Source organism: Pseudorca crassidens, chromosome 16, assembly GCF_039906515.1.
Source record: "Pseudorca crassidens isolate mPseCra1 chromosome 16, mPseCra1.hap1, whole genome shotgun sequence".
In the NCBI taxonomy this organism is placed as follows: Eukaryota; Metazoa; Chordata; class Mammalia; order Artiodactyla; family Delphinidae; genus Pseudorca; species Pseudorca crassidens.
Genome location: NC_090311.1, coordinates 80,684,102 through 80,697,657, shown reverse-complemented (window position 1 = coordinate 80,697,657; position 13,556 = coordinate 80,684,102). Strand labels below are relative to the sequence as shown.

General features: G+C 53.6%; 2 protein-coding genes and 1 long non-coding RNA gene across 8 annotated transcripts in view; 1 reads left to right on the top strand and 2 right to left on the bottom strand.

Moving 5' to 3' along the window:
• Positions 1 to 777, top strand: part of NTPCR (nucleoside-triphosphatase, cancer-related) — a 36,826-nt gene extending 36,049 nt beyond the window's left edge. For both annotated transcript variants that reach the window (XM_067711087.1, XM_067711086.1), the window contains exon 5: positions 128 to 777. Coding sequence is in view for 1 of the 2 variants with exons in the window: in XM_067711086.1 (XP_067567187.1) it covers positions 128 to 196 (69 nt within the window). In the remaining variant the exon portion in view is untranslated. The remainder of the gene's footprint in view (positions 1 to 127) is intronic.
• Positions 778 to 2,482: 1,705 nt separating this feature from the next.
• The window catches only part of LOC137209416 (uncharacterized), a 426,966-nt gene continuing 415,892 nt past the window's right edge, over positions 2,483 to 13,556 (bottom strand). Inside the window, exon 2 of the long non-coding RNA XR_010936053.1 lies at positions 2,483 to 3,451. This is a non-coding gene — a long non-coding RNA (uncharacterized lncRNA). The remainder of the gene's footprint in view (positions 3,452 to 13,556) is intronic.
• PCNX2 (pecanex 2) overlaps positions 3,637 to 13,556 on the bottom strand; it is a 274,115-nt gene continuing 264,195 nt past the window's right edge. For 4 of the 5 annotated variants that reach the window (XM_067711081.1, XM_067711082.1, XM_067711083.1 and 1 more), the window contains 2 exons: positions 6,151 to 6,599; positions 3,637 to 4,640 (listed from right to left, as the gene is read on the bottom strand). In XM_067711081.1, coding sequence (XP_067567182.1) covers positions 4,479 to 4,640; positions 6,151 to 6,599 — 611 coding nt within the window. In that variant the 3' untranslated portion in view covers positions 3,637 to 4,478. Of the gene's footprint in view, positions 4,641 to 6,150; positions 6,600 to 7,801; positions 7,927 to 13,556 lie in introns of those variants that run through there. The other variant, XR_010936051.1, reaches the window with a different exon arrangement.

Genomic DNA, 13,556 nt, shown 5'->3' with positions numbered 1-13,556 from the left:
CCTGGGTCACACTTTCTAAAACACCCCTCACCTTTCAGGCTCTTCTTTTAGAATATTACCTGGCAGAGTAGGTAATTGAAGGAAAAGAAAGGGACTCTGAAGCGCGCTTTCTTGCTTCTTCCCACAGGTCACCAAGGAAAACAGAAACCACCTTCTGCCAGAGATTGTGACGTGTGTGCAGAGTGGCCGGAAGTGAAGACGACTTGTCACTGCTTTTCTGCACGTGAACACATCTCTTGGAGAGGAGCCTCAGTTCCCTGCCTGTCCAGGTTTTTGGCCTTCGGGTTTATGAAATCTTGGAGGCTTTTCCAAAGAAAGCCTGACAGCTGTTTTCCATAAAATGTTTAAAAGATCAAATTAGCCTTAATGCTGGATTGACTTGACAAGATTAACAATCCACTGTGGCTTATTCATGCTGAGAGATTTCTGTTTATTTCCTCTTGCAGTTGTGCATATGATTTGGGTAAATTATGAAATGAGAAATGGTTTTCGGAGTATTAGTTGGAATTTGCCCCATTGATTGAAGTTTATAGATGTGTTCAGGGAAAAGGGGGAGAAAAGCGTTCACTGCCTAATCAGTTTTGCATGTCAGGAAAATTCAATCCCTCTCCAGGAGCAGCTGAAGTCTCCCGCAACTTACAGTGATAACAGTTACTTGATTTTTTAAAAAATCAGTATTTCAAAAAAAGCCATTTTCGGTCCTCCCCCCTCCCCATCTCTTATTGTTTATCTGTTTGCTTATTGCTTAATAAAATAAAGGTAGATGTGATGATTGCACGCATGTGGGTCCCTGCGTGGGAGGGACGAGCAGTCTGTAGAAATGTTGGTAGCGCTGGGTACCCAGCAGGGCTTCAGATCAGAGCCGCACTTTGGCCCCGTTCATTTAGACAAGTTCGCAAACCTTCCTGGGCCCCGTTTCCCTCCCAGAAAAGAGGGAAGTGGGTACCATCAAAGGAAGGCGTCGCCACAGCCTGAAGGAAACCACCCTCAGGCGTCCTCGTGATCCCCTGGGGGGCGCCCGGGGCCGGGGCCCGGGCTGCGGGGAAGACGGTGCAGAGAGAGAAGGTGCAGCCTGGGCAGGGCCGCGTGGGACAGACCACTGAAGCCCCAGAGCTCACAGAGGATAACAGCTGCCCTCCCAGGGGTTGATGGGACACAATGACGATAACCAGTGCAGTGTCTTTAGGCCAGTTTTGGTGAAGAACTATGAATTACCAGGATTTCTTTAGCCTTAGCTACAAACCCAGCTGGTGCTAATGCCGGGTGTGCCCTTGAATATGACCTCTGACCGGTCCGGGCATCTGTGGAGCGAGGTGTCCCGTGAGCTGGGCCCTGGGGCAGCAGACAGTGCAGGAAGCAAGTCAGAAAGAGAAAAACAAATACCGTATGCTAAGACATATATATGGAATCTAAAAAAAAAAAAAAAAGGTTCTGAAGAACCTAGGGGCAGGACACACACAGTATTTTAAAACATGGGTTTTTTTTGGCCGAGGGGCATGTGGGATCTTAGTTCCCTGACCAGGGATCGAACCTGGGGCCCTAACCACTGGACCGCCAGGGAAGTCCCCCAAATGGTTTCTTTTCTTCTCTGAATTGGCACGTGTCAGGGAGATGGTCCTTTAAAGTCACGGCCTGTGAACTCTCTGACTGTGGTGGCTGAGGAAGAGGGGGCACCGTCAAGCCGTAAGTGGTCAGGTGCGGGGCGGGGCGCAGTGGTGGCCCAGGAAAGTGGGATGGGCCTCCCCCCTCCTCCTCCGTCTGTCTCGTGTTCGTAGAATGCTGTGTCTGGGAAGACCGCGTGGGAGTAGGGGCGCTGGGGGCAGCTGATGGCAGGTGCTTGTGACTTGGGACAAAGCAGTAGGAAAGTGGAGCAGGCTTGGGAGGAGGGCTTGGGGAACAGGCCTTGCGATGCCCGTTTCATGGGCCAGGAGAGGTCAGTGCACCAAAGCGGTTTTAGAAAACGACTTGCCAGGCAGGTGGCTTTAACACACAGGGCACAAATGAAAATCAGTAATGCCAGGTTAGCCCCGTGATTTATAGAAGGCCAAGCACTACAGTTTATATTATCTTTAGAGGAGAAGCAGTTTTGTTCAGTGTCCAAATGTAGAAAATAAATAACTCTTTAGCTGTGGCAGAACAGGTGAATAACTCCAGCAAGAAATGTCACCTTCGGAAAATCCCCTCTAAATGGGGGCTAATAATACAGTATTTTGCAAGGAATACGCTCTGATAAACAGTTGACTCGCTGAAGATCAGATTAACAAGCTCATGAGTTGTAAATACAGAAGTTGTTTGCAACACTTGAAAAAGTCACGTGGCCGCGTCGTTGACAGTCCGTTAAGAATCCTGGAGGGGATCCAGCCACGATCTCACCCGTGGGTCTGCGTGTGCACACGCTCAGAGCGCACACTCAGGTGGCTTTACGGCCATAGACAGCGCAGAGGGTGGCATCCCTGTCTGAGGAGTCTGGCCGCGATGTGGGTAAACTACACCTTCCCTTCTCCCGCGGCGCCCCAAAAGGCTGCCAGAGAAGCGGGATGAGCAGTAACCCAGCAGTCGGAAAAGCAGCTCTCGAATCTCCGGTGGCAGGAGTACCCGCGTCGTGTCTGCCTTCTCACCTGCATCGCGCTGTCCCTGCAGACTGCTCTCCCAGCTCTTTGAGCAGCTCTCACTGGCTGGGGAAGCGGTGACTCTGTGTTTCTTACCTGTGGAGGCCCGAGGAGTGCCCAGTCTGAATGCTGCTGGGCGTGGGTCATTGTCTTACCTAATTCAAGTGGCCACCCTATATGGGGAGGCCATGCTCACAGCTCAAGGCTGCCCTTTACCTGAGGGCTTGGCTGCAATGTTGCCCAAAAGAATTTCGGGAACTGCCAGCCAGGTTTGCTTGAGCCGACTTGGAGGACTGCGGTGAGGTTCTATCAGCTTCTCTTCAGACAGATGTCTGCAAATCCATCAGAAATAAGAAGGCGTGCACCTCCAGGGATTGCTGATTTGAGAATCATGCACTGTGTCTCCGATTATACAGAGTCTACCTATTGTTATTAATTTCTAATTCTTATTTTATAAAAAAAAGAATATTGCCATCTACTTCCAAGGGGTAAGGAATTCTCTGCAATACCCTCCCCTCTGCCTACACTTCCAAACTCCAGGTACCTTTAAGAAATTTGTGTGACTGTTTCCAAATTGCGTATCCCTAACTATTTAGGGCTTTCCAAAAGTGACGGTTTGCCAGGTCAGGGATGATATTCTCCATGGGCTGTGTTCTACGATCCCTTCTTCCTCCCTCGTGTCAGGAAGAAGCCAGGTTTCTGCTCTACCTGATAGGAATCTTAAGATGAGAAAAGCTGTCTCAGAATTTGCCTACAGCATTATAAATCAACTATACTTCAATTAAAAAAAAGAATCTGAAAAAGAATATATATGTGTATAACTGAATCACTTTGCTGTATACCTGAAACTAACAAACACAACATTGTAAATCAACTATACGTCAATAAAAAATAATTTTTTTAAAAAAAAAGAAGTTGCCTAAATGTCATTCTTACAGTGAAGGATGTGGTATTTCTTTTGTTGTTTTTTGGTTTTTTTTAGAAGTGACAACAGTTTCAGCAGAACTCAAACAACTGGACACAGCAATAACTGTAAACATTTTAATTCCAAAAACAAAGGTATGTGCAAATGTCCTGTGACGCGGTAAAGATTGCTTGGCTTGGAGACAGGCGTGCATTCCTGGGAAGCACACAGGAGCGCTGGGCGAGACGGGGCCTGGCTTCTTGCAGGACGTTGCTGTGACTGCAGTTAACATCATTCCTAGGCGGCCCTCCGTGACCTGCCTCAACTAGACTTCTGCACTCACGTTGCTGGGGATGGTTGGCTCCTTTCACAAGATGCTTTGGACGTGACTGCATGCACTATCACATTTTTTGCAGTAAAGCTGCCACTGGTTTATACTTACTTAACATCTGCATAAATATTATAAAGAAGTGAGATGTTTATATGTAGACTGGACATCAGCGCATTGGACCAGCTGGTGGTGTGATATGCACTGCTGTCCGCCTCTTTTCCACAGTAACAGTGACATACAGAATGCCAGTTGTTTAGCATGCAGCTGTCTTATTTTCATCAGGACCGGAAGGAGTTATTTATGTGCTCTATTTGAGTTGTCTTAAGATGTTAACATGGCTTTTATTTGAATTTTCCAGTTCTGGGAGGGGTGCTTCCCGCGTCCCGCCTCTCTGGGGCCGCGAGTGCCAGAGCAGGAGGGAGGCCTGGTGTCAAGGTTTGTGTTCATCATGTGAGATATTTTTCAAGAACCTGAGATCAAGTTATTCTGTTTTGTACACAGCACTTATCTTCCACAGGATGGGTCTCCCGGCTGTCATTCTTTGTGCTGTTTAGTTTGGGGAGCACAGGGGAGAAGCTGGGGGGGGGGGCTTGCGTCCCTCCCCAACGGCGTGGCTTCTCCAGCCCGAGCTCAGCTACTGCTCGTCGGAAGCGCTCTGCTGGGAGGCCGTGTCGTCCAGGCCCATGTCCTCCTGGCTTGCCCTTCTGCACATCACCCGCAGGTTCTCGGCCGCGTGGCGATCTCGAAGCAGCCCCTGCTCGGTGGCCTCCGTGGGTTCGCACGGCTCGGAAAAGTGCTTCCAAAGAGAAAACAGAAGCAACAAGTGATGGCTCAGCAAAGCTGATTGCTTCCCCTGATGACCACCCCACGGCTGTAGGTACCAGCCAGCAGTGTGGCAGGAACCTGGGGTCAGAGTCTAAAGTCAGGTCCAGTTACAGAGGACCAAAGCGGGGGGGGGGTCTTTGAGGACAGAGCATGCAGCCCGAGCCACGGGCAGAGGGAGCCGCCTCTGCACACAGGGCCCTCTTCTCGGGTAACCTGGAAAAACATGACCTTGGGCAAGAGGTCACTTGTGAGCCTGGATTTCCTGAGTTTGGGTCAATGTCACTTCATATACATTGAGTCCTGCACAGCTGCTCAGTCCTGCAGGTTTGACGCCAAACAGTATGACCGAGGCCTTTTTATTGTGGCTGCACGCGGTCCCAAGGACCCAGCCATCCCTGTGGGAGAGAGAATTGGCCAGAATCCCAGAGCTGCATCCACAGACTGTCTTAAACACACATTGGGGGTGGCAGAGAGCTGCGATACTTTGTGCACCGTTACTGAGGAAATGAAAAAAGGGAAGTTTGTTTATGCTTAGCTATCTAACTTAAACTCCTAAAGTAACCCGGGGCTCCGGGATGCTCATAACCCTGCCCTGAAGGCTAGCGCACCATCGCTGCAACGCCACGGCTCTACTAAGGGTGGTGCATGCCGGCCTGGTTTCAGGGTGGCTGCAGGTGCCACTGTATGGCTTCTCCTGCGGGCGGGGGCAGGCGCCAGCCTGTAGGGCTTCTCCCTTTGGGAAGAGGGTAAGGGCAGAGCCCCCATCATCCACCTCCAAAAAGCCACGCCCGGAACCAGAAGGCCAGCAGCCTGCGGCTCTGCCCCTTCGCGGGCAGGACGGCGTGTGACCGTTCAAACGGAGCGTGGAAGTCTCCAACCTGATGCCGGCTTTTGCCTTAACATCTCCGATTTCTCCCTCCCTACCACAGTACAGAAGAGAGCGGCTGGGTGTTTACTTACGTACTTAACTTGTGAAGCCCAGTTATTCATCCAGCGCCAGCCAGCTTGGGATTCTCGATAAGGAACCGTTTATTTGGGCAAAGTCCTCAAAACTCTCTAACATTTAACTGCGTAAAAGTAGAAAGCCATCTCGGGAGCCACCGTTAAATCTAGTGGCTCGGAACTGATGGTGAGCTGCCTGCAGTGCTGACGTGTGTCCTTTCCTCTCCCTCAGCCAGAGGAACGTGGAAAGAGAAGGTTCTGTCTGCACCCGTGGAGGACATGCCCCCCCCCCGCCCCCGACATCCTGGGTTCAGGGCGAAGGGGACTCTGACACCGGCTCCCTCCACCGCCTGCCTGGGCGTCGTCATTATGGTACACGTGCCATACATCCTGTCCGCTTCCGAGCGCGGCCAGTCCAGCTCCCGTCTCGTTGCCTGTCTGTTACTCTGGGAACCCTACAGGGCAGGTGATGGGAGCCTGCAGGCCCGGGGGACTGGGCTCATCGGCCAGGAGTGCCCCCCACCCCCCGAGCTCCTCACCCGTGCGGGCTGGCTGGTGGTCCTGGCCGAGGGGCCCAGGGTGATGTTGACACTGCTGGAGGACTGGGTGTCGCTGGTGTTACCCCCCTCGGCGGCAGACAGCCCAGAAATGACCAGGACGCTCGAGAAGCTCCTCTTGCCAAAGAGGAAGCTGAGGGTGGAGCTGGTGGACGAGCCCAGGCTGGACCTGATGAGGGCCTCGGCCCGCTCGCGGACGCTCAGGTGGCCGGCAGCGGGGGCGGGCGGGGGCTGGGAGCGCAGGGATGCCGCCGAGGTGCACGGGGACAGCCGGCTGCCCGAGAGCCGCCGGGCCAGCTCGTGGACCGACGTGGACGTCTGCAGGAAGGCCGGGTGGCTGTCCACGGTGGGGCCGGATGAGCGTGGGATGGGCGGCGTTTGGCTTAAGACCCTGGGGGCCTGGACGGACTGAGTCCTGCCTTTTCTCCTGCCTTTAAAGGAAAGCAGAGCAGAATAGGTAAACGACAAGGACCTACCGTAGAGCACAGGGAACTCTACTCAATAGTCTGTAATAACCCATGTGGGAAAAGAATCTGAAAAAGAACGGATATATCTGTATGGATAACTGAATCGCTTTGCCGTGCACCTGAAATTAACACGACATCGTAAACCCACCATAAATTAATTTAATAAAAACAACAACACATAAGTGTGGGAATTAAAGACAAAGAGGGAAAAGCAAGGGCATTCAAAAAGTCACTTATCTAGTCAACCAGAGCTTTCTAAAAAGGGGGATTTAAAAAAAAAAAAACAGCAGAGCAGACCGGCTTGCCGTGGCAGGCAGCTGCCCATGTCAGTGTCCGCGTGCTGAGGCAGGCGGGCTGCTCTGCGGGGCCCGAGGGACCCAGGCTGGCCTCCCACCTTCTGGGCTGGGATGGAGGGTTGGGAGCCCAGCTCGGGGCTCCACTGAGGCCTGAGAACTGAAGGATGGGGCAGGGGTGTTGGTGTGGGCCACAGGCCAGGGCGATGGACCCGTCTGGTTTGCCCAGGCCTGTCCTGGGTTCCGTACCGAAGTCCCTCGTCCCTGGGAGCCCTGTCCTGGGCAAACCCATAACGTGGCCTCATCAGGCAAATCCCATCATGTCCCTGCTTCGGGACTGGGTTCCCGGGCTCCTCTGATAAGCAGTGATGAAGGGAAAGCATGCAGGTTTGCATCATGTCTAGTTGCCTTCGAAAGAGGAAAAACGGGTTGAGCCACATGCTGTGGCCTTTTTTTTCTAGAAAAGTTTTCCCTTAAGATCAAGGTCTTTGAGAGGAAGCCCTCCCCGGCCCAACTCGGGCGTGCACGGCCCGGGTTCCCACGTCTGTCAGGGCTCCCAGCTCCCTTTGGCCAGTTGTCCCTCCCCTCAGGGGTCCTTCCTGGCCCAGCTCTTGCTGAGACTTGCTGAGACGAGGCCTTTATTTTATTTTTTACTGGAGTCTAGTTGATTTACAACGTTGTATTAGTTTCAGGTGTGCAGCAAAGTGAATCAGTTATACATACACATATATCCACCCTGGCCTAAATCTAAAAAAAAAGAGAGAGAAAAACAAGGCCATTTTGGACACAAGGGACCGGCCCGCCCGAGCCTTTGGTCCTGGCACAGCTCTGGAGGAAGGCGGGCTTAAAGCGCCTGTCCTGTGCCTGACTTACCTCTGCGGCTTTAGAGACGAGGCGGGTGACGAGCCTGGAATTGCTGGAACGCCGAGTTCCTTGACTTAAGCCTCAGTACTCACCAGGGTCTAATTCTAAAATATTATTTTAACCACAAGGTCCTACTGGGAAGCACAGAGAACTATATTCAGTAGCCTATGAGAAACCGTAACGGAAAAGAATATGAAAAAGAAGGTATATATACGTTTAATCGAATCACCTTGCTGTACAGAAATTAACACAACATTTGTAAATCAACTGTACTTCAGTTTAAAAAATAAACATCAATAAAATATTATTCTGAAGGGGGCAGCTGGTGACGTCACGGTGCTACCAGTTGCCCTACTGACGTGTCTCCAGGAGTGGGTACAGTTACATGCAATGGGTAAAAATAGAGGGGGCTGCAGGGTGGGTACCCCCAAGGAATGTCACCTCACCCCAAATGCCCAAGTGATTAACCGGGCACCCGGTGATTCTGAAATATTTACGTTTGTCTATGGGAACACGTCTTTTGCGAGGTAACTCCTTAGGGCACAGATGTTACTGTGGACATTCCCCGGGTCCTCTCTAGCCCTGCCCTTCCCACAGCGGCGGACTGGCTGAAAGGGCCCTCCTGCCTCACGTTGACCTTACTGCCATGTGCCCACTGTGGTGGTGGGGGCCCGTTTCCAGAGGGCACTGGGGCTCCCACCTGGCTCCCTCCTGCCCGTCTGCTGAGAAATCGGGGTGCCCCCCCCCGCAATGCTGCTCACAGAGTGGTACTGGGATCAGGCTCCCCGGGTGAGTGCAGGCAGCTCCCCGGCATGGGGCTCCCCCTCCCCCCGGGGATGGGCCCATCTGAACGGTCCCGCTGCAGAGCTGAGTATGTTACTCTTATAGAGGAAGAAAGAGGGAGAAAGGGACCCTGACGAATCAGAATGAAGAACAGAGATGGTGATTTGTTAGTTTATTCAGAGCTTGGCAAGGCCAAACATCTGCTTGTGATTTATACGGTAACGCTGATTGCTGCCCCAGAATAGTCCACATTCATCCGCAAGCCAGTGATTTTGATGTTGGAGAGACCACCCGTACTTAGTGGGGGAACTTAGCTCATTCCAGTAACAAAGGGGAATGGTCCGTGTTCCATGCAAGATGGAGTAACCCCTGCCCCGATTTCACTGCTTCACATTTTCTTGGGGTTTTTTTTTTTTTTTTGTCGCTCTTGATTTTTTAAAAGTTAATTTTGCAAATGGAACAAGTACGAAACCAAGCTAAATACATCTATGCTACTTATTATTCTGTAGTTTAACTTAGTTTGCCAGTTACTTCGTTATCAAATTAGGAGCGTTTCTAGGGAAAACCTCCTTAGGACCTGGGTTGAAATGCCATGTAAATTACCCGCCCCTGTTCATTATCCCAGCACTATTCCTTTGCCTTTGATTGTAATCTGAAAGGTGGTGGTGCAAATCCTTAGAATAGGATAGAAGAGAGAAATTATATGTATCAAATGTTAACTATTGAATCTAGATGAAATGTATGTAGGTATTCATTGCCTTATTCTTGAAGTTTTTCTGTAAAAAATTTCAAAATAAAACACTAAACTATTAAAAAAATAGGATAGAAGAGATAGCCTTCCTGTCCAATATGGGATTCAGATTAGTTACAAATTCCTAACTGCTCTCCTCAGCAAGCAGCCCACCAGCCTCCACCAGTGGGCTGAGTCCCCTTCCAGCAAGAAGTCTGCAGGTTGTCAGGCCGCACTTAGGGCTGCATAGTGAGTTCCTGGCCGTAGGGCGTGAGGGCCCGCGAGTCAGGCATGAGGTGCTGGGCGTCCACACACTATGCCCACCTGGGGTTGCAGTCCTCTGGGAGTCTGGCAAGGGCCAGGATGGGGATACTCGGCTGGGGACTGAAGCAGGGACCCAGGGAGCGAGGGAGCAGTTGGGACTCCAGTTATGGGCACTGAGCCTTGGGCACTGTGGGTAAAACAAGAGTCTGTTCTTAGAATTTCATTCACATTCCCCCTTGAGAGCGGCTCAATCATTGCTGCATAGCTAGGCTTCTCTGTCATGCCCTGCCCGGGAAGTCAGGTCCTTCACCTCGGCCCCAGGGACTCCCACAGGGCACAGCACACTGGTCATCACTGGTTGCCTACGTGGCATCACGCGGTGCTCTCCACCCTCCGCCCTTCCTCTCTGACTGCATCGGCGCATCGACAGGCTCGGCACGCGGCACACTGACCAGGAAACAACGACCCAACCTGCAAAACTCACCTCGCACGGAAACCCAGAGCTTCTTCAACCCCTGACTGGGAACAGAGCCAGCCCCAGGCGGTTTGGGTTTGGCCAAGGGCTTCTTAACCTTAGCCATTGGAACCATCTGGGAAGCTTCAAAAGTGCCTTGACCTAGACACTGAGACCCACCGCCCCCCCCCGACCCGTGTGCCCGTGCAGACTGGGCCCTGGGCCTCCCCTGTAGCCTGGGAGGCGAGCTACGGAACAGGAGCTGGGAAGGTGAGTCTTCCAGGTCGAGTACAAAGATACGGGATCAGGAATATCCCCCCCCAGGACTGGAGACCGACCTCTAACTTCCCTGCACCGGCTGAGCAGGCTCCTGGCTTGCTTTCTGGAAGCTGCGGGCACCATGGTTTGATTCAGTTGGAGGGAGGGCGAGGAGGCGGCCAGAGAAGCCAGAGGTTAGAAGGAAACCCAGCAACTGCACAGCAGAGGCCCCTTTGGCGATGCCGTCCTGCTGGGAATGGCAGCGGGTGGGGGGGGTGGCTTCCCAGGCCGCCCTCCCTCTTCCAGGGGCCTTCGGGCATCTCACCACTGGCTGCGTCATCTGGGAAGAGTCCTTGGTGGCGCCGGGCAGGGCCGTCCCCCTCCCCATGTGCGGCTCCTTCTGGGGCCGGTGTCCTTGGGGTCACGAGGGCTACTGCACTCGGGGCTTTGGTAACTGACAGCTTTGCGCCTGGCCCTGTCAGGGCACGGGAGTCCCCCTACCCCATCCCCACTCTGCACCGGCTCAGGGGCGGCGGCCTGTGGGTGGAGGCCTGAGCCGGGCGGGGGCAGCTCTCCTCTAGCCTGCAGCGTGGACGCGTGTGAGCACCTGTGTTTATCGGGCGCTGAGGGATGCAGCCTGGGATCCCACCAGAAGCTTACCCCCTCCTGGGCTTTGTTCTCCAAGCGTCGGGGTTCCGACACGGTGCTTACTCACAGGTGGGGCGTGTTTCTAGCTGCCGCCGAGGGACGTGGAGAGAAGGGACAGGGGTCCTGGCCTTGAACTTCCCCAGGGAGTGAGCGCGTGCAGTGAACCAAGCCAAAGGTGGCCATGTCCCCGTATGGCTTTAACCAGAGTGGTAGTAAAAAGAAGGGGACATTTCAGTTTTCCAGGGGCAGGAGGAGGTGTCTGTGTCCTGGGTGTGGGGAGTAAGGTTGTCCCTTTCTGATGCCAGCTTCGAGCTTTTCTAGATGTCTCTCAGGGGCCTGCTGTGCCCTGACGTCCCGAGATTTCCCTGCTGCCTTGAGGCGTGGCTGTGAGTCCCAGTGGCTGGTTTCAAGCCAACTGTCTCATGGTGTTTCATCCTTTTGAAGGCAAGTTTGGACTCCATCCCTGTCCAGCCCCGCAGAATGGGTGTCTGGCTTATGCCACCAGCTGTGATGCCCCCTGGTGAGTTTCAGGAAAGCCTCGCCCCGGGCAGCCACTGAGGCAGGGGGATGGTGAGGCTTCAGGGAGGGCTGGAGGGCAGAAGGGGCCATCTGTCATGTCATTCCCCCTCCAGGACTCACGCCCCACCAGCTTCTCTCAGCCCACTGGGGCCCCCTTGGGACTCTAAGCCAGATGGTCTGAAAGGTGGTCACTCTTGCTGGCCTTGGGAGAAGCGATTTTAAGAAGCAATGATGGAGGACTTCCCTGGTGGCGCAGTGGTTGAGAGTCCACCTGCCGATGCAGGGGACGCGGGTTCTTGCCCCGGTCCGGGAAGATCCCACGTGCCGTGGGGCGGCTGGGCCCGTGAGCCATGGCCGCTGAGCCTGCGCTTCCAGAGCCTGTGCTCCGCAACGGGAGAGGCCACGATGGTGAGAGGCCCGCGTACCGCAAAAAAAAAAAAAAAAAAAAAGCAACGATGGAAAATGCACAGCTGGTTTGGGCTCTGGAAGATGCAGCTCCGACATCTGCCACGAAAACCTGTGACTGCTCCCAGCCTCAGGCTCCGGCGGTGAATGGGGGGGTGTTCACAACCTATGGGGCCTGGATTTTAGGACAGGAAGCAGCGCTAGCCCCAAGCGCCGGCACAGCTTCACTTCTACGAAAGGGAAGAGGCAGCTCACTGAGTCAGAGCCCGTCCAGCACGCCCATCTTTGGCTCTTTAAAAGCCTGCGGCCCCGCCAGCCAGAAACCCCCAGACTCCAGCCTCCCTGTGGTTCCCACAGGTCACCTGGTTAGACGTGCCAAGCGCTGAGGAATTTCTCCATTTGGAACCCACCTTGCATTTTCCCACCTGGAAGATCCCTTTATGTGATTTTGAAACTTAAAATTCTCATGCGATAACAACTGTTAACTAAGCAATGAGAAACTCCTGGCCTGAGAGCCCAACACTGGAGGCCTCTGGCTGGGCGACCGCTCTGCTTGGGGTTGGGGCAGACGGCACGGGGCGGGGAAGGCGGCCTTCTTCCCCCTAAGCAGCTAATGGCAATCACTTTGCCCATCTACCTACCTATCTACCTCTCCCTCCCTTCCTTCCATCTCTCATCTATCTTCTATTACCTAGCTATCATCTATTGATTCATCTCTATCTATCATGTATCCATCCATCCATCTATCATCCATCATCTGTCTGCCTCTCTGTCTCCCGATCTATCTACCATCTTGCCCATCTTTGTATAAATCCTCACTATTTCAGTGGAATCCTCAGCCTTGCTTCCAGGAGACAGGAACCGTTCCTCATTACTCATTCGGTGCAGAGCTGGCAGGGGAACACGCACAAAAAGGCACTTAATGAACCCTTCTGGATGGTAAAAGCACTGAGGCCAAAAGGCGAAGCCACTAACAGGTTCTGAAGGGCAAAGCTGAGTGCCAGTGTGCCAGCAGGAACCAGGGCCAAGCATCTGTCTCTCCCGCATCCACCCGGGTGCGTCCTCTGCGGGCCCTCGGGGTCATCTTTTCTAAGCAGCCCCCTCCTCCCAGTGGACTGGGGTTTTGGGACTTCATCCATCTGGTTGAGCCTAACTGCTTTTAAACTTTAAACTCAGCCCAAACTTGAACAAAGCCACCCCCGCCATCCACACCTGCTGCCACCCTTCTTCCCTCTTTTCTTTTTTTGTGGTACGCGGGCCTCCCACCACTGCGGCCTCTCCCGCCGCGGAGCACAGGGTCCGGACGCGCAGGCTCAGTGGCCACGGCTCATGGGCCCAGCCGCTCCGCGGCACGTGGGATCTTCCCGGACCGGGGCACGAACCCGCGTCCCCTGCATCGGCAGGCGGACTCTCAACCACTGCGCCACCAGGGAAGCCCCCTTCCCTCTTTTCTTATGCTCTGAAATGTCAGGTGTAAGTGCAGGAAGGGGAGAGCTGTAGACAGTGGGCAACGGAGAGCAGGAGCCTGGCTCCCTCGCCACAGACTTGCAGACGGCGGCTCAACTCACAGAAAGACAGAGGCACCATCATAGATCAAGAGCTACAACACAGCCCGACACAAAGGCACGTGAGCCAATAGGCACTGAATGAGTGAGAGACGGGGTGGAAGGGAGTGACCACTGGGCCAACGGACAGACACATGG